General features: G+C 28.3%; 2 protein-coding genes across 2 annotated transcripts in view; both read left to right on the top strand.

The window, feature by feature from the left end:
• Positions 1-19,540, top strand: part of LOC113389303 (opsin, ultraviolet-sensitive-like) — a 367,582-nt gene that overhangs the window by 304,178 nt on the left and 43,864 nt on the right. The gene's annotated exons all lie outside the window — the stretch shown is intronic.
• On the top strand, positions 2,066-12,182 carry LOC113389034 (zinc finger BED domain-containing protein 1-like). The gene is made up of 9 exons (XM_026626083.1): positions 2,066-2,113; positions 2,574-3,210; positions 4,778-5,185; positions 7,685-7,809; positions 8,465-8,623; positions 8,789-8,946; positions 9,195-9,382; positions 11,799-11,943; positions 12,008-12,182. The coding sequence occupies exons 2-9, from the start codon at positions 2,583-2,585 to the stop codon at positions 12,180-12,182; spliced, it is 1,986 nt and encodes a 661-aa protein (XP_026481868.1). The 5' UTR covers positions 2,066-2,113; positions 2,574-2,582.

Here is a 19,540-nt window from a genome sequence, read left to right on the forward strand (position 1 = left end):
AGCAAAAAAATGCAGAAAATCGAGTTTTTGATATAATATCTGATGTGCATATGTCTAGTGGTCATTTTGACCGCCAAATTGCATTTTTTTTACTTTTTTTACTAGATCTCCAAAACCGCTAGACCTGCCTTCATGAAAATTTTCATCAGTTTTTCATCTTGTTAATACAAGTAAAATGTAGTTTGAATTATTCAAATCGGACGCTCCGTTCTCTTAAAAACTGAGTTACCGTTCGTGGCACTTTGTCCCGTATCTACGGAACGGCTTAACCTGCCATCGCCAAAAACGAATCAGCACGTCTCCTTATCGAATTATCGAATTATACTCAATACGAATCGATTTTTTTTTTTTGAATTATTCAATCGCATCGAAGTTTGTTTTCGTCAAAAAATCCAATTCGCTAATTTCACGTTTTCTAGACGTTATTCTGAATAGAATAAGTATGTGTGTGTGTAAACAGATTTTTTGCCGCATATCCATTTAAAAGCCATTCGATGTATCTCGATGAGGACTAGCTTTTCTCAGATTTGTGCGACGATCGGTCGAGCCGTTTCTTTGTAAATAGCAGAAAAATGAAAAATATTTCGTCCACGTTTCAGCCCGCGATTCTAAATCGGTTTTGAATATTCAAAAACCGTTCGAAAGACATTGGTGGGAATTCGTGGTGATTAGTCTTTGGTAGAGATCTGCCGGGCCGTTTTCTTGTGATAATGTGTTAATTATTTTTTTTGACGGTAGATATCATAGTCTTATAGATCAAACTAAAATATAAGTCCCTATGACAAGTAGTTTAATTATAAAAATTCGTCAAAGTTGCAAAAATTAGTATCATTTTTTTGGCGTTTGTCAAAATCAGAACTTTCATCGATGTTTGCCTAAAAACTCCTCAAACGATTTTAAAAATTTAAGAACCAATCGATGTATTTTGATGTGAAATATCTTTTCTTAGTTTTGTGCGACGATTGGCCGAGCTGTTTCTTTGTAATTTGGTAAAAATTTTAAACTTTTCATCCACATTTAAGCTCATACTACCGAATCGATTTTAAAAAATCAAAAACTGTTTAAAAGATATTACCTGGGAATGATATTGATTAGTTTTAGGTGCAAATCCACCGAGGCTTTTTCTTGTAATTAACTTTTTTTGGCGATATACATCATGATCTTATAGAACTTACTGAAATATTACGGCCTTACGATAGTTTAATTAGTAAAAGTTAATAAGTTAAAGTAGTTTAATTTTAAAAATTCATCAAAGTTTGAGAAAATGAATAGTTTTTTGACGTTTGTTAAAATTAAAATTAGACTATTTACTTGGCATAACGATAGATTACTTGGTCTAAATGAACATACTAAATCATTAAAGTCCTACGAAAACTGGTTCAGTTACAAAAATTTAGAAAACACTCCGAGTTAACGTGTTCGTTCGTTTTCAATTATGTGTAATAAATCCACTCGGAAAACTGATAAATTAATCACTGATAAATTAATTTATTTTATATTGATTAAGTCGATTATTTACAAATATCGGGAAGTTCATGCAACTTGCCTTCAGGATAAATGCTACTTTCAATCAGTTTAATTTCATATTTAGTAACACAAAATAGAGTAATGAATAAATATTGTATACCAAATCAGTATAATAACAGTATTAATCGTTGACATAACATTATAACATCGATTTTTCTTTAAACTTTATTTTCAATAGCAATCAGAATATAGGACAATTATATGAGCTATTTGGTCATTATGTCAGTCACCCGCAAACATACACACACACTTTCAAACACACATATAAATTAATCTGATAAATATAATATTGATAGCTAGAGAATCACTTCAATAAGTAATTCTACTATTCTGTTCATATTAAGTTGTGGTAGTTTTAAAGGTCCTCGATATTATCTTTGGCATATTACATTGATAATATGTATTTACATTTTGAAATCGGCGCCAATTTTCAAATCCCAACGGCCATTGCTAATATCTCGATATATCTTCTCTTCTGGCAACACTGCGTAGCCGTCAGCGGCTTCGTTTGATGTAATATCTATCGATCGATCCCTTTTCGATAGAAATAATAAAGAGCTATTCGATTGACCCAAAATCTCGATATGTAAGTATTTATATTTACCTTTTCCAATACCGAAAGCTATATTGTTATTTCGTACGATAGTTTCGACAAAATGTATGCAAATACTGAAATAGTGTATATAGAATTGTTAGAAGACGACTATAAGAAATATCAAGATTCTTTAGTGAAACTGCCATTGGATAATTCAGTATGTTCTGCAAATTTTGTGATATAACCTAAATAATAATAAGATACATGTATGAGAGAACTATATATTTAAATTCATACTGTTTTGACAACAAAATGGTTAGGCGAAGGTGTTATATTTTATTAATAACACAATGCAATGTGTCAACTGTCAATTTAAAATGCTCTTTTACTTAATAGCCGGGTAAGTTATTCAATAATTTTAAAAATTCATATAATTGATGTCTCCCCTATATACATGGTTTAACCTACAACCTTCTTATCTTTTATCCTAATATTTATTCTTATCCCCCAGTTAAATATAATGAAAGAGCGCCAAAGGAAGAGAAAAATGCAAGATACTGCTGAGCATGCCACCTTCTCCTACAAAAAAATAGTCGTACCTGTTTCCATGCGCAGTGTCTACTGGAAATACTTCGGCTTCCCTGCTGACGAGAACGGCACAATTCTATCCAAAGAATACATAGTCTGCAGCATCTGCCAAAGACAGATCAGAAACAACCACAACACCACAAACCTCCGAATACATCTTGCAAACAGACACAACACTTTATACACAGAACTACTCCAAACAAATTCCCCATCTGACTTAAACAAATCAGACAAAAAAGCTCTAACATCCGATTACCCCACCGATACCAAAAGAACTTACACCATTGAGACTGATATGGAAGGAGTCATTAAAGTCACCAATGATTTGCCGGTAGAAGATGCCAAAGCTGTTTATAGTGCTTACGATAGAGTAGGAAAAATGGTCACATGCAAAGTTGATTTGCCTGAAATTGATGATCATATGTATGCTGAACAAGTCGATACACTTGATGAATATTATATGCAGAATCCTGATAATTCACCCATAGATGATCACACTTTGTCAGAGATCATCACCAAGTTTATTGTTATGGATATGCATTCACCTGAAATTGTTAACGGTAATTGTAATGGACACATTTTATCCTTTTATTTACTTTTCTGTAAGCATATATGAGTATTTATAATAATCTATTCAAAAATATTTAATATTTTTCGAATATTTTATTATGGTACAGTAGAATCCGCTTAGTATGACATCGAAATCTCGTCATACTAACCGGTCGTCATACAAAGCATACTGAAGAAAAACTTTTTAATATGTAAATATGTTACATGTTTCAGTAATTTAAAAGAAAAGCCTAATATATATTTTAATTAAAAATAAAAATGACACATTAAAATTTAATATAAAATAAAATTGACATAGGGTAAGGCGGGGCACAAAGGTCCAATTTGACTTTCAATAATTATACTGTCTAAACTCTAAACCCAATGAGCAACCTTGCAACACATAACACACATCAAACAAGCATCTATCATCGAACTATGTACAGAAAAAATTTCACATAATTTCTAATATTATTTTTATTTACTTATTTTTTTTTTTACTATTTTTTTTCTAAAGTGGGACAACCAGGGGGCAAACAGATGCAATTTACTCTATTAAATTTTAAAGGGATTTTACACTATATTATTGAACCAATGCAAAATTTTAATTCTGTGGGGTATATTCATATTTAATTCTGTCAGTATATTACATTGATCTGCTATTGGTCAGAAATATTCATCAGAAGAGCCGGAATAACAATTTATTCAATTTATCTCTTGTAAAATTGCTTTTTTTTTAAAATTTACTATTTTATTGCTTACACTTTTGCCAAAGTAAAGGTTCTGCTTGTCCTTTTTATCCCACTCATGTGCTGCTTATCTTCTGATAGCAAAGTCATAATAATAAAGGTGATGGCTGGTTATGAATTTATACATTTTTCGCCTTCTACTAACAAATATAATTGTTAAAAAAAATCTAATTTTATTTGTTTATGAGATATCCGTGAGGGGCCATTAATAATTAGTCTACCCTACCCATAAACATACAAATGTGTTTTTTTAATGTAAGTAATCAGTAATTTTTGATTGATTTCTTTGCATAATTTTATTGTAAAAACAGTCTCTGGTGCTACTGTGCACAAAAGACATAGCAATTGTTTTCGTAGACTTGGTCACATCATGTAAAATCATGTCGGTCATTATAATTGGACATATTTTTTGGCAAAAATGGGTCATTATAAGCGACATGTCAATGTGAGCGATGTCAATATATCCGACTAGACAGCTGTTTTTTTAAGGAATTTTATATGGAAACCAAATTCCTAGTGCGATTACGTCATATTAAGCGGTTGTCAATATATCCGGCGTCATACTAATCGGATTCTACTGTATTTATAATAATCTATTCAAAAATATATAATATTCCTCGAATATTTTATTATGGTATAAGAAGTTCCGGCAATTTGCCTTAAGGCACGATGCCATACACCACTAGTTTAATCCTTTCCACTCGCAAATTGTGAGATTTATATGTATTTTGACGCCGGAGCGGCATCTGAGTGGAAAGGGTTAAATTTATATTTAGCAATACAAAATTCTTGGATTTTATAAAACCATCTAATATATTCCAATTTCCAGGTTCTGGTTTCTTACTACTAATCAAAACTCTCCAACCTTCATCTGAAATTCCTACTGTTGAAAAAATTGAGCAACAAATTATTCCATCCCTTTACGACGATACAAAAATTGGTATTATCCAAAGGATATCAGAACACAGACACTACATAAGTCTTTCAATTGAAGAATGGCTTTCTTGCAATGAAAAGAATTATGTTACTTTCTATATAAATTATGTTGAAAGTAGTTGCTTGAGTATTCAAACAAGAGCTCTAAAAACTGTATGCTGTCCGGAAGATTCAGATGCTCTTTATTGGTCTGATGTATTTGATGCAGTTTGTTCAGAGTTTTGTTTGTCTATAGAAAAAATTACAGCTGTGGTTGTGGGTTGGTGTCGAGGAGCGATTATCCAAGCTGTAGAAAACAAAGGTAAGGTGATTTTTTTTTATAAAAACTGAGTATTAATTATTAGGTGACCGTGGTTTATTGTTTCAAATTTGGGACAGAAACTTTAAGAGAGCAGGGCTACTTAAAATAAATAACATAATATAATTTTTTAATATATTGATTATCAAAATTATATAAAAAAGAGTGCGCATAAGATTTGCAAGCGATTGAATTAAAACTTATTTGCTATTGTACGATTTTTGCTATTCTTAATAGCCATTGGGATCGAAAAACAAGTAGACTTCCTCTAAACTTCCATAAGTGTTCGAGATATGATTCTGAAAAAGACATATCTTCCGCATGATAGAATAAAGCTGTATTGCTTTAATATTTTTAATATCTATAAAAATGCAGAGAATTATTATGTCGAACAACGCCTAAATAAATATTGTTTTCACAATTTCACTTATCATGTAATTGTGTTGGAAAAACTCCATGTAATTAAAATTATAACATACATTAATTAACTGCTTGTTTTTTTTTACCTTTTCGCTGGCGATAAGGTTTCACTCTTTGAACAGCTGTAGTATCTGTCTTTCCTATAAAAATAATTTTCATTTTAATAACCTCAAAAATATATAGTAACCACGAATAATACAAATTACTTCAATAGCTTGACGTTTCTTACACGGCACAAATGTTTCATTTGTTTTATTATTTGATGTACGCATATAATCAAATAGTGCAGTAAACGGAGCGTTTTAGGTCTGAATTTTTTTACTGTGCTCCGAATTGAATGAAATTTTGGAATTAGGTTCATTATACCCTCAAGTTCAAAAGTGAAAACAATTCGGGTTGCGCCATCACCACCCGGGGGGGTGACACCCCTTCTAAATTGTGTAATTACATTTTTTCAAAATAACGTCGGAAATCGATAGAAGAACTAATTATAAGAAAAAAATGTCTCATATAGTTTTTCAAAAAAACTAATACTTTTCAAGTTACTGGCCACTGAAGATTCATATATTTTTGGCGTTTTTTTCGTTTTTTTGCAAATATCTCTTAAAATATACATTTTAACGAAAATCATGTAATGAACAAAATAATGTCAATAAAAATCTTAATAAATCGGTATTACATAAAGTGTTCTAGGAAAAATATTAAGCAAGATTTGAAAGAGCAAAGTCGTTTTTTATTCCGTTCAAGATTTAATTGTTGTATTTAAAGCCAAAAGTAGTGAATCTGCTAGAATTCATCAAGATGTCTATAATGAAGTCAATTCTAGATGGAATGTGAATTACTTTGATTCTGGTGGAAATGGCGCTCATTAAACCATATGAATTAAAAGAAAAAAACTTCGTATATGTTTCTTATTTGCATGATAGCTCACTCATTTTACACGCAAAAAACTTGTAACAGCACTCATTTTAAAGCTTATGTTGAGCACTATAAAACCCAATTTCACCGAAATGCATAAAATGTAAAACCTCGACACTAGATGGCTTTAAATACAACAATTAAATCTTGAACGAAATAAAAAACGACTTTGCTCTTTCAAATCTTGCTTAATATTTTTCCTAGAACACTTTATGTAATACCGATTTATTAAGATTTTCATTGACATTATTTTGTTCATTACATGATTTTAGTTAAAATGTATATTTTAGGAGATGTTTGCAAAAAACGAAGAAAAACTCCAAAAATATATGAATCTTCAGTGGCCAGTAACTTAAAAAGTATTAGTTTTTTTGAAAAACTATGTGAAACATTTTTTTTTTATAATTAGTTCTTCTATCGATTTCCGACGTTATTTTGAAAAAATGTAATTACACAATTTAGAAGGGGTGTCACCCCCCCGGGGGACGATGGCGCAACTCGAATTGTTTTCACTTTTGAACTTGAGGGTAAAATGAACCTAATTCCAAAATTTTATTCAATTTGGAGCACAGTAAAAAAAATTCAGAGGTTATACCCTTTTTTCCTCTCCGTTTATTGCACTAAAAGAAGCCTCGCACATGATACAGCGACCAATCACAATCGACCCGTATAGAAATGATTTCATCGAGAGCGAATGACGAACAGTTCGGGCGTAACGGCCTTCCGTTGCATTTTCACAGATTTACTCCCTAGTCGCGCCTAAAGAAGTTTGTAGAAAATTGTAAAAAATGTTATTTTTTATGAGTGTTTTGAAAAACTAATTCTTATTGAAGTAATAAGAATGTTTTTAAAAATTTGTGATTATTCAGGTCAAAAAATGAAAATGAACCCAAGGTTGATAATTCTGGACTGTCCTGAAACATATATGGTCATCCTAATTAATTATGGTTGTTTCACTAAGAAAGAACACTGGTTCTTTAGCTTTGCTATTTTAAATCATTGAAATGAAACATAAGATAATATTTAATAAATTCAATACCTCATTTAATAAATATTGTGTTTACTATAATGTATTATCAGATATTTTTCAAAATTTCAAATTATTTGTATTTGTTGTATGTTGAAAAATCTTATTCACAAACAGAATTTTATTATTTGTTTAAGGTATAAGCGTAATTCCATGTGTCATACAAACAATACAAATGTGCGCAGAAACATGTTTTAGTCATGAAGGTGCTTTAGATGTGATTGATAAATTGTGCAGCCGCATGTGTAAATTTAACAATCAGGTAATTACTAAAACTGTTGAGTATTCATATATAAGAAAACTCTTTATTTAATTTTATACTGTTTTCAGAAATGAAATAATTTATTAGTTTGTTAATAATAAAGTTTAATTAGTTGTGGGTGGCATTATGTTAAATTGCTATAACTTTCTGTACCGTAATTAAATATTTGAGAAATGATAATAGTTAGTAATTAATAAAAATTGATCAATAATTAATAACAATTCTTTTAAATATTTTCAAATAGATTGTAATAAATACTATAAATTTTATCATTCATAGACCTTAATTGCATAAAAGGCTTACATATGTTTTTAAAAATTCTAATATTTACAAAAAATGGTTATATATGTATAAACAAACCTAATCTATCTGAAGAAGTCCTTATCTCATATTTCTAAGAAATATAAAAAATATTAAAATTGAATTGCAAAGTTCATATTATTTATTTCAAATATATCAGGGAGCTTTAGAATTTTTGAAATTCAAAACATTGTATATTTTTAAAAATTAAAATATGGATAGTCTTCAATATTCCTTAAAATGCATTCTTTTTAAATTTTGTGAAATTTTTGAAAAGATGCATTACCACACGGGAAGTTAATTACTTTTTATTTGTCTGTTGTAATATTTGATCCTCTATTTCAATTTTGACCAGGATGAATCCTATGAAGATTACCGTTCAGTGTGGCTCTCGACATACACTTTATTAGAAAAATGTCTGCAGAAGAAATCTAGTTTAAACATTGTACACTACTTAAGTGAAAAAGAATGGCAAATTGTCAAGGATGTTGTCACTGTTTTAGCACCACTTAAGGTAGTAATATTAACTAAATCATTTTTATGGGTATACAATATATTTCTTCATTTATTCAACATTATTTTTTAATTTATTTTCTTACTTCTAATTCTAATTGATTTTAACTCAACATTTCAAATTCTAACTCTAATATATAGATCTTTAAATTTATTTTTCCTGTAGACTACTATTATTACATTAGGAGAAACTAAATTACCCACATTGTCTGTTATGAAACCAATAATGTGGCAACTGACTACATCACATTTGAAAGCCAAGAATACGGATAATGCATTTGTGTCTAGGATGAAAGCCAAGATTTGTAAAATTCTCAATGAAAGGTAATAATTAAAAGAAATATTTTATGCAGCTATATGTTTTTTCACTTTCAAGAAATTTCTAAATTCGAAATAGAAAGCTTAAGAATGCTTTAACCCTTTCCACTCGAAAGCCGCCCCTCCGGCGACAAAATTCATATGATTTTGCAATTTGCAAGTGGAAAGTGGATATTTCTGATTGTATATTGATGAAAATTTAACACATAAATTAATTATCTTCAACAATTGTTCAGTAAATGTTATATTTATAGGTATAGTGAAAAGGCATTATCATCAATTCTGACCAAAGCAGCTTTCCTGGATGCTAGATTCAAGTTATTGCCATATGCCCCCGCAGAGGAATTAGAGGAAGTGCATGAAAGCATAGAAACTTATGTAAAGGAAAAATCTAGATTGCGGACTTGTAGAAGCACGAGTAAAGATCAAAGACGGATTAGTGGTATGTTGTAGTGCTTTTTTACATAATTATTAAATAAACTAGTTGTAAGTAGCAATTTGCATTGTGGTATTATGTACAGTTAATCGGCCGAAAAATAAGCCATTTCTCTAGTATTGTTCCTGTGAAAACTATTAAGGGGGTCTTCCTATGTGACGGCCTGTTTTTTAGGGATATTTTAGGATTTTTTTTCTACGACCAGTAAATATTTAGAGCTTCAAGTTTTTTATCATTTATTAACACATATTTGGACAGTATAAATATAAAATTTCAGCTAAAAATATTCAGTCAAACTAGAGTTAGAGCGCTCTGAACACCCCCGCCTCGAAAAAAAAGAGCTCCCACTTCCTCCACGATTCCGGCTGATCGGCTTATCTGAAAAAATAAAATAAACGGCGTTTTATTTGTAGGCTTAAAGCACGGAATGACCTATAATCAAATGAATATAAAAAAAAATGGATTTTTGATAGACATTTGAAATAAAAGTTGCAAATTAGGCGTTATTTTTTTTGTTTTTTGCTAAAATTTTGATAATTGTTCATTCCATGCGTTTAAATATATTGAGTGTGCCCTGTAAATTTCAAGTAATTCTGAGATACAATGGAGGAAAGTTTGAAAAACACAGTTTTGAGAAAAACGCGTTTAAAATTTCTAACTGCCAACTCAGCGCTCCGAACCGCTCTTTCTTTTACCTGCTGTATCTTTAAAACGACTTCGTATTTTCTAAAATCGCTTTACTACCGTATTCTAGACATGTTAAGGGAGCAATTTATGAAAAAAAAAATCGATTTTTTCAACCCATCACATAGTTTCTATATATATATGAAGGCATCTCTTAGCTATATTTTTAAAATAACAGGTAAAAATATTTATTTAAAAATAAGTTACAGCAGATCTGCATGAGCACCTCGCGAAAAACACGTTTTGCTGTGACCACTCTATCTCTGAGTAAATTATCTGAGATTAAAAAAAACCAAAAAAGATTTTATTAAATAAATGGTAAATCTAGTAATTAATCGAAGCAACAAGCAAAATAATAATTTTTCTTAAAGAAAACGGTTTTTTGTCGAAATTTTGACCTTAAATTGTTCATAAAAACTAAAATATTTATCGGGCAGAAAAAATCTTAATCACTAACTACTTTCTTCCGTCTTAGCCGTGTTTTCTTTTCCAAATTTGCGTGTAACTTCGAAAATATTCACCAGGATGAAATAAATATTTTTGTGTGTATTCTTAAGTATATGTACATTCAAAAAAAAAAATTTTTTTTTGGAAAATCCTATCTAACCCTTAAGGCAAGTTGCATGAACTTCCCCATACAGACACATAATAAACTTAATCAGTAAGAATTGAAAGTTGTTTAGGTTAAAATATTCAACTGTTATTTTGAAAATAGAATTTTTACTTTTACTAAAAAATAATCAATACGATTTCCAATTTTTTTCTTTCAAACATACTTATAATATACAGATATTGTATTAATTCATTTTATTTAGTTAGGGTTCTCAAAATGTATTTTGTTGAAGTGTAGACTGCAATAAGTAGCTACCCACAAAACAACGCAGAAAGTACATATGATTTGGCATAGATTCTGATTAGACTCACTTAAGCTCACTGCGAAATTGTAAATTTTGATGATTTTTTATAATTCAACCGATTTTCGTAGGCTTATAATATTTCAGTATGTTATTTCAGATTATAAAAACTAAGGTCACACAATGTTTTATCAAAATCACCAAAATAAAATCCAACATTACGGTCAAAAAAATTTTTTTTATTGGTCAAGCTGATCTGTATCACATACTAATCAACGAGATTTCCGACCAATATTTTTCGAACAGTTTTTGAATATAAAAAAACTCGATCGTTAAGTGGTTAATTAAAATCGATTCAAGGTTGTGGGCTATAACGTGGCCGAAAAATTTTACACTCGTAATGATGGGGAGAAGTGATGATTGAATTTTGGCAAAGGCAGGTCCAGCCGTTTCGGAGATACAGGGCTAAATGTGCAAAAAATGGCAGTTTTTGAGAGAACTAAGCTTTCCAATTTAAATGATTTAAAAATACTTTCTGCTTATGGGGGATATTTTTTTTCAATTTAATTTTTTTTTAATTTTCAAAAAAAAATTAGGATTTTAATTCTAATTCTAGTTGAAGTTCTAAATGTGACTTATAATACTTCAGATAATTATAATAATCTATTTGAAAACATTTGATATTCCTCAAATATTTAATTAAGTTATGGGAAGTTCCAGCAATTTGCCTTAAGGCACTATCCCATACACCACTAATTCCAAATTTGATTCTGAATGATTTGAAACTTCAAGAAAACTTAAACATGTTACTAATAAGAGTGCGATATATTTATTATATGGTTTAGGTATATAATTTCTTAGTTACATTTTGCTTTTATATTTAGGTATGCAATTATTATTGGGCGAAGTCTGTTCAAACAATTCCAACGACAATGATCCAGAATCAGTCGCATCACGTGAGTTCATAATGTTTCAGAGTGAAACAGCCGTTTGTCTGGATCAGTGCCCTCTTGAATGGTGGACTCATAAGTAAGTAAATTGGAATATTTTATTTTTAAAATCCCTTTTACATTTTTTTTCTCTTCACTTTCAGTGAGAATAAGTACCCAAACCTATACGATTTAGCTATGTTTTATCTCTGCATACCAGTTTGTTCAATAAGTTTTGATAGAATGTCTTGGAAAAAAGCTATTTATTACCAGAACCAAAGAGCAGCACTAAGTAGTGGTATTCTTGATCAAATCATTTTTATAAATAGTAACTATTAGATTTAAGTTTATGTTATTGGTAGATTTTTAGTTATAAAAATTGTACAAAGTAATCTTTTTATTGACATTATATAGTAATTGTTGGTAATTATGAACTTTTATTATGGAATGCATACCCACAATCAGATCTTTAGATATTGAAATTAGCACTATATTTTTATTCTGATCTAATAGTTTAATGACGTTTTGCCAAATGATTAAGCTATGAGTTAGCTTGGAAAATCCGATAGAATAGTCCTGATTATTATGAAAATATATTTATTTATAGTATAAAATTATATGATGATTTTATAAATAATTATGTAACTTGATAAGTTTAATACACTTCTTTGAAGACTGAGATTTTGTCTCGATTTCTTTATTAATTAATCAACAATAGTTTTGATTATCCACCAAAGATTTATTAACTAATTATATTATTTTTTCAATATTAAATGAGAAACATAACGAAATTAATTACTTGGTTTGGATACATTTATCAAGATAATACTATGCATCTGTTTTTTTTTAAATTAGTATGTTATCTCTTAATTCATTTTTGTATTAAAAACTCATTTGATCTGTGATATTCAAGTGATATATCAGTTGAGCTTATCATTATAATATATTAATTAAGAAAATAAAAAGTACTAAGAAGCATCTTACTATATTGAATTTAACACTTTTATAATAAATAATAACTTTAATTAATATCTTCTATAGCGACATAAATATCTTATATTTTATATATGATTTACAATCTTTAATTTATACATATTTTTTTAACTTTTTTTCAAATATCAAAAGCAACAATAATACTAAAGTTCAACTTTTATGAAGTGATTGCAATATTACAATTGCTTTCAATATTTATTATAGTATTTTAAAATAAATTTCGTATATGAAAACTATTTTTAAGGATGATATAAATATAGAAAAATTCCAAAAATTGTTGGAGCAGAAGATTGTTTAAATTAATAAACAATCTCTTGTTTGAGTTCTGTGAAATAGTTATTAGAAGTAAGATGTCTAATTTTTGTTCTCTAGAAGATATGTTTCGTAAATCATTACTTAAATAAATGTATATAATTAAACACCAATAATAAGAAACCATTGTTTTGGTAGGGCACTCCGAGATTATAAGTTTCTATAGCAAGTTGTTTAATTGTTTGAAATGTTTTATTTTTAATAGTATTTGAAAATATATTTCACTTATAGCCAAAGCTTACATTACAGTGATGACTAAATTATAGTGATATTGAAAAAGATATTGTGGTATGTTATGAATAAAATATTGCATTTTATAAAGGCAATAAATGTAAGAGAGTAAAGTATTACCTTAGCATGTTGATATATCTATAATTAAAAAATTACTAGCTAACTTGTTTCAAATTGATCTTTAATTGAGGTCCGATTTTGTGTAATTTGTAGTCCTTGCTCAAAAACTTTTCTTTGCAAGTTGCAAAGAATTTTAATATCTATAGCAAATGTTTTTTTTTGCTGAAGTTATCCAGGTATTGAAAAAAATTAATGTAATTTAAACTGTAAGCTTGCTTCTTTCTCTAAAGTTACTTTCAGTCTTTCAAACTAGGAATTTAAATTTAGACAAGACATTATAGATAAGTAAAGAGTCTCTAATGCTTTTTCTGATCGATTTCGTTAGAAAACAGTTTATCTTTAGGATCCCACTCAACTTGATCTTCTGTATCTAATGCATCCTTAATAATTTATTTTCCATGAATATCAGATTAAGTTAGTTGATTCAGACTTCCAAGCATAGATAATGACTTTATTCTACTCGGCAACCAAGGGCTATACAAAAAGCTTAATTTAACAAAATATATCCTACTTACTTTTCACACATTCATTTGTTCTATTTTTACAAAGTATAAACTATATTTAATAAATTTTTGTTTATAAGTGTGCAAGATTTGAAGTGTTTTAACTTTCCTCAATAACAAGTTTGCTCAAATGCAAAAATCATAACACAGACCACTAGAAGTTTCAGCACGAGGACTTTTAATGGACACATTAAAAAAGGAATAAATGATAAATATAATATATATATTTGACAATATATATATATATATATATATATATATATATATACATATACATATATTGTCAAGCTGTTTAAATATAAACTTGTATTAATTAATAAAGAGTAAGTTTTAGAAAATATGCAAACCATCAAGGAGGGTATGTTGTAGATAGAACATCCTGTATACTTTTATTAAATCTAACAAGATAAAATTATAAACGATAAGAGATATGGCTCAGTTGATAGATATATTAAAAATTATAATAGTGTTATAATTTATTACACTACCTCTGTATAAGTATTGTATATAATCACCTGTGTAGATATTGTAAAGTTATAGCCAAAAATGTTTAGTTGAATAATGTCGAACTAATGTCGATTAGATTTTAGCATAATGTACTTTTACTACTTTACAAAGTCAATAATAAACTAGTGGAACTTCCCGTACCGTAACGAAATGTTCGAGGAATACTGAATGTTTTCAAATAGATTATTATAAATATTGTAACATTATATAAACTGAATTGCAAAGTTGAAATTATTTGTTTAATAATTTGTATATTAGAACTATAGTCAGAATTAAAAATAAAATCTGTAATATTTTCGATATACAAAAAAAAAAAAAAAAAAAAAAAAAAATTGAGACAAATTTTTTTTTTCAAAATCAATTATTTTGTTAGGACAAGCAGAAAGTTCTTTGAATCATTCAAATCGGACGCTTAGTTTTCTCAAAAACTGTCATTTTTTACATATTTACTTCCGTATCTTCGAAATGGCTGGGCCTGCCTTTGCCAAAAACTAATAAACACTTCTCCCAATCATTACTAATTGAATGTTTTTTAGATCATTCAAATCGGATTTCTATTTTCTGCACTCTTTGCTCCGTATCCCCGAAACGGCTGGACCTGCTTTTTGCAAAAACTAATCAGCTCTTTTCCCTATCGATAGGAATCGAATGTTTTTTGAACCATTCAAATCGGTTGATCCGTGCGCCCGAAAACGTGACTGGAAATTTGTATCCATGCATACGTACACACACACACACACATCCATTTTTTCTGAGGTATGCCAAAACGTTCAGAAACCTTCAAAACGTCGAGAAATGTAAAAATTTTCAATTTCGATTTTCGGCCCATTACAATAACTTACCCTACAGGAAATTAATAAAAGACATTCGAATTTATGACGTTAACAACAAAATTCATGTGTAAATTATAATATGTATATCAAACTACTCAAAATTATATTATATAACAGTCCTTGCTTGTATTGCAGTCCTTGTTTTTCTTCTCAAGTTACAAAGAATTTTAATATTTTTGGCAAATGTTTTCTTTTCCTGAAGTTATTCAGCTAATATAAATTATAACAGTGTTTTAATTAATAATATTACCTGTGCATCAGTATTGTATATAATCACCTTTGTAGATATTATTTAGTTTGTTTAGTTCGACTTATGTTGATTAGATTTAAGCATAATGGCTACATAGTCAATAATAAAAAGCATAATGTACTACTTTACATAGTCAATAATAAAAAAAGACATTCTAATTTATAACCTTAACAAGATATTCCATATGTCAATTATAATATATACTCAAAATTATATTATAAAATAGTTTTATAAACAGTACCCACAAATAAAATTCGAAATTTAAAATTGCCGCCTTAAAATTGACTTCAGTGCCATCTGCCAATTTCACTTCTAACTGTACCCTGACAGTTATTTTATTAAATATTGCAGTATTTATTGTTTTTTGTTAGAAAACAATTAAAAAGTGTTTATTAATTACAAAATAAATATATATTATATTATATATAATATATTATTAATGTAATAAATAATGCAAAAAATATAAATAAAACAAAATAGTGTTTATATTGCTATCTCCATCATCCCCTCCATTGTGCATCTCCCTCTCTCTCTCTCTCGTTTTGACAGAGACGCCATTACCACAAGCCATCTATCATCAGTTCTCTTCCGTGGTTAGTGAGTGACAGTTCTGTTTCTAGTTTTTTACGATTTGAATTTAATTTAATAGTTCATTTCGAGTTAATTCAGTTTGTTTGTTGTTAAAATCATACAAATGACTCAAGACAATTGTGTTGTGTTGGAAAAATCGACAAATTCTGTGCATCCAATAGATGGAAGAGCTTGCACAAAGCCGGTCACCAAGGTTAGAGGAAAATGTCAAATAATAAATAATAATGGTGGTGGTTGTTGTTGTAGAATTTGTTGGGTTTATTTGTGAAGGAATTAGTACTTACTTTTATGCATATATATTTTTATTCATGCATATTTATATATGTTTGAATTAAATGCTCAAAACGCGTTGACATAACTTGTCAAATTTTTAATAATTTTCAGTTGAAGTGACAGTTATAATTTTTTAATTTTTATTTATTTTTAATAACACTTGTTTCATATATAAATATAAAAAAAATATTTTTGAATGACTCTCATGGAAAATTCACTTCAATTCAATAGTTTTTTGAAGTCATATTTTAATATTAAAATTTGACAATCGTGCTTTGTTATATCAGCATTTTATCATAGGTTCCAAAACTTTTTTCCTTTGTGGACCCCTTGCATTTTGCTATGGACCCCTTATATACCCGATATCAATTTTTTATGAATTTTTTAATGTACTAAGGTTTACAGTAAGCGTTGACTTAATTAATCATATTTTAATTAATTTGTCATATTTTTGTCAATAATTTTCAGTTAAAGATTTCTAGTATCACGTGTTTCATATACAAATATAAAAAAAATTGAATAACTCTCATGCAAATTCAGTTGAATTCAATAATTCTCCAATATTCCACTATAAAAATCTGACTCTCTTGTTTTATTATATTTGCATTTTATGATTTAAGTCATAGGTTCCGAAACTTTTTTTTGTTGTGGACCTCTTGGGCTTTGCCATGGACGACGTCCTATTTTTTTTATAAATTTCTATGTAAATAACATGTTATATTTTTAATAATTTTCAGTTGATGAAGTATCATTTCTTAATTTTTATTTATTCTTATTAAGACGTGTTTCATATATCAACATAAGAAACATTTTTAAATATTTCTTATGGAAAATATTCATTTTAATTCATTAGTTTAATTTTTATTTTTTTTATTCCAATAGTTTTTTAAAGTTGTATTTCAATATTAAAATCCTACTTTCATGCCCGGTTAAATTTGCATTTTATGATTTAAAGAGTTTCCCAAACTGTTTTGCGTTTAAGACTCCTTGGGCTTTGCCATGTACCTTATAGACCCCTTTTTTAAATAATTTGTAAATTTCTAAATGTACTAAGGTTGACATAACTTGTTATATTTTTAATAATTTTCAGTTGATAAAATAATATTTCTTTGTGTTTCATATATCAACATTTTTTTTTCTCTCAAGGGAAGTTCATTTGAATTCAATAGTTTTGTGTAGTCATATTTCAATATTAAAATCTGGCTCTCTTACTCTGTTATATTTGCATTTTGCCATTTAAGTCAAAGGTTCCCAAACATTTTTCGTTATGGACCGACCCCTATTGACTTTAGGACCCTTGATATAATTTTTTTTTAAAATTATAACTGCACTATTATTAATTATTTAAACAAAAAATACTATACACATTTATTAATTAAACTTCATTTTTTAAATAAAAAAATAAATGTTAAATTATTAACATTTCACAACATTTTGCAACGTTTAATATTACATCTCCCGACTAAAGGTTATTCTTTTGGTTATCATTATTTTACAACTATTATATGAAATCGTTAATCTTATCTTAAGTATCTAGATATTCTATGATAGCCTCAAAATGCCTTTTAATATTTAGGGAGTGGGGTCTTTAAAACCTCAACCATATCACGACCCCAAATCTAATGCCTACAATTAACAATTACAATGCTACAATTACAATTTTTTTATAAAATTTGTAAATATTTTTATTTACGTTTAGAGCTATTTATAAATTTTGTATATGGCTTTATCATATATGATATAACGCAAGTAAATAGATGTTAATGTGGTTTATTGAAGTCCACTACCATGGACCCCAATTTTTATTTCGTAAACCACAAAATTTAATTTTTTTCATGTATACCACTTTGGGAAACACTGATTTTAATTATGACAAACTTCTTCATTGTTGATTTGATACAATTATTCAATAATATACAATATTTTCTTAATAAAAAAAAATGATTGTGGTGTATTGTGTATCATCTACCGCGGACCCTTATTTTTATTCCGAAGACCCTCAATTTTTTTTTTTGCTCACATGTACCCACTGAATGTTGTCATGGACCACTTTGGAAAACACCCTCATTTTTATTACGTAGACCCCAAAATTTTTTTCCCGCTCACGTGGACTCCCTGAATATTGTCATGGACTCCTAGGGATCATTGTGGATCACTTTGGAAAACACTGATTAAAAAGTTTGGCATAATTTAAATTTTAAATTAGGTCAAACTTATCGATGGTTTCGTACAAAAATATTTAATTATGTATATAAAATCTTCACTAATTTTTATAATTAGTACAACCAAACTTTTCCCTTATATTATTTACTATAGAAATTTGGACGGCCTTACAAATGATTTTAATAACATAAAATATTTTAATGATATAGCTTGTATAGTTTTCTGCCTTATGAAATCCACAAATCTTTGGCAAAATTTCGCCTAAAATTCATAAAACTTTGCACCTTGTTTTATTAAAATTACAATATTAAATCGAAATTTTCAATATTATATTTAATTAGAAATAGGTAATGGAGTGATACATACCCATTCAATCTACAATTCCTTCTAATTTATTATTATTGTTAAATTGGGAAAAATTTGCTTAAATTCATATGTTATCATTACTGACACATTGAATAACATAAATATGATGATATGAAATTCATAGCTTCAAGTGATAGAAGTATATTATTGATAAAGAAATTATCAATCTTTGTACTGATAATTCAATTACTTCTCTACAAATAACAGGTAAAAATTCGAGAATTTCTACCTTATCTATCTATATTTTGTAATAGAAAACATGGAATTATTATGTGTTATTAATAATACTTTTATTTATTTTATTACTTTCTATATGATCTTGCCTTTGGCCCTATAATAAGTGTTTTGATCTTGCAACGCAACTATAGGTTTTTTTCTCGGACAGCTGGATACCAAGCAGTTTTCACTTGAAAATATATATCTAAGTATGATTTTAAGGGGGTTCTTCTTTTTTTCTTACAAAAATGCAAGGTATTATTTTTTGTTTTCCTCGAAATGTTTTATCATAGAAACATGCGGTTTTTTCTAACAAAAATTACAAAATGATAGAATATT

The sequence above is a fragment of the Ctenocephalides felis genome, unplaced genomic scaffold (genome assembly GCF_003426905.1).
Source record: "Ctenocephalides felis isolate EL2017-DRISC unplaced genomic scaffold, ASM342690v1 CF-g0.4_SCAFFOLD_03573, whole genome shotgun sequence".
Classification (NCBI taxonomy): Eukaryota; Metazoa; Arthropoda; class Insecta; order Siphonaptera; family Pulicidae; genus Ctenocephalides; species Ctenocephalides felis.

Coding starts and splice junctions, on each gene's coding strand:
- LOC113389034 (XM_026626083.1), top strand. CDS start 2,583: ATGAAAGAGCGCCAAAGGAAGAGAAAAATGCAAGATACTGCTGAGCAT. Junction 8,624..8,788: donor CTGTTTTAGCACCACTTAAG/GTAGTAATATTA, acceptor TTTTTCCTGTAG/ACTACTATTATTACATTAGG. Junction 11,944..12,007: donor CTTGAATGGTGGACTCATAA/GTAAGTAAATTG, acceptor CTTCACTTTCAG/TGAGAATAAGTACCCAAACC.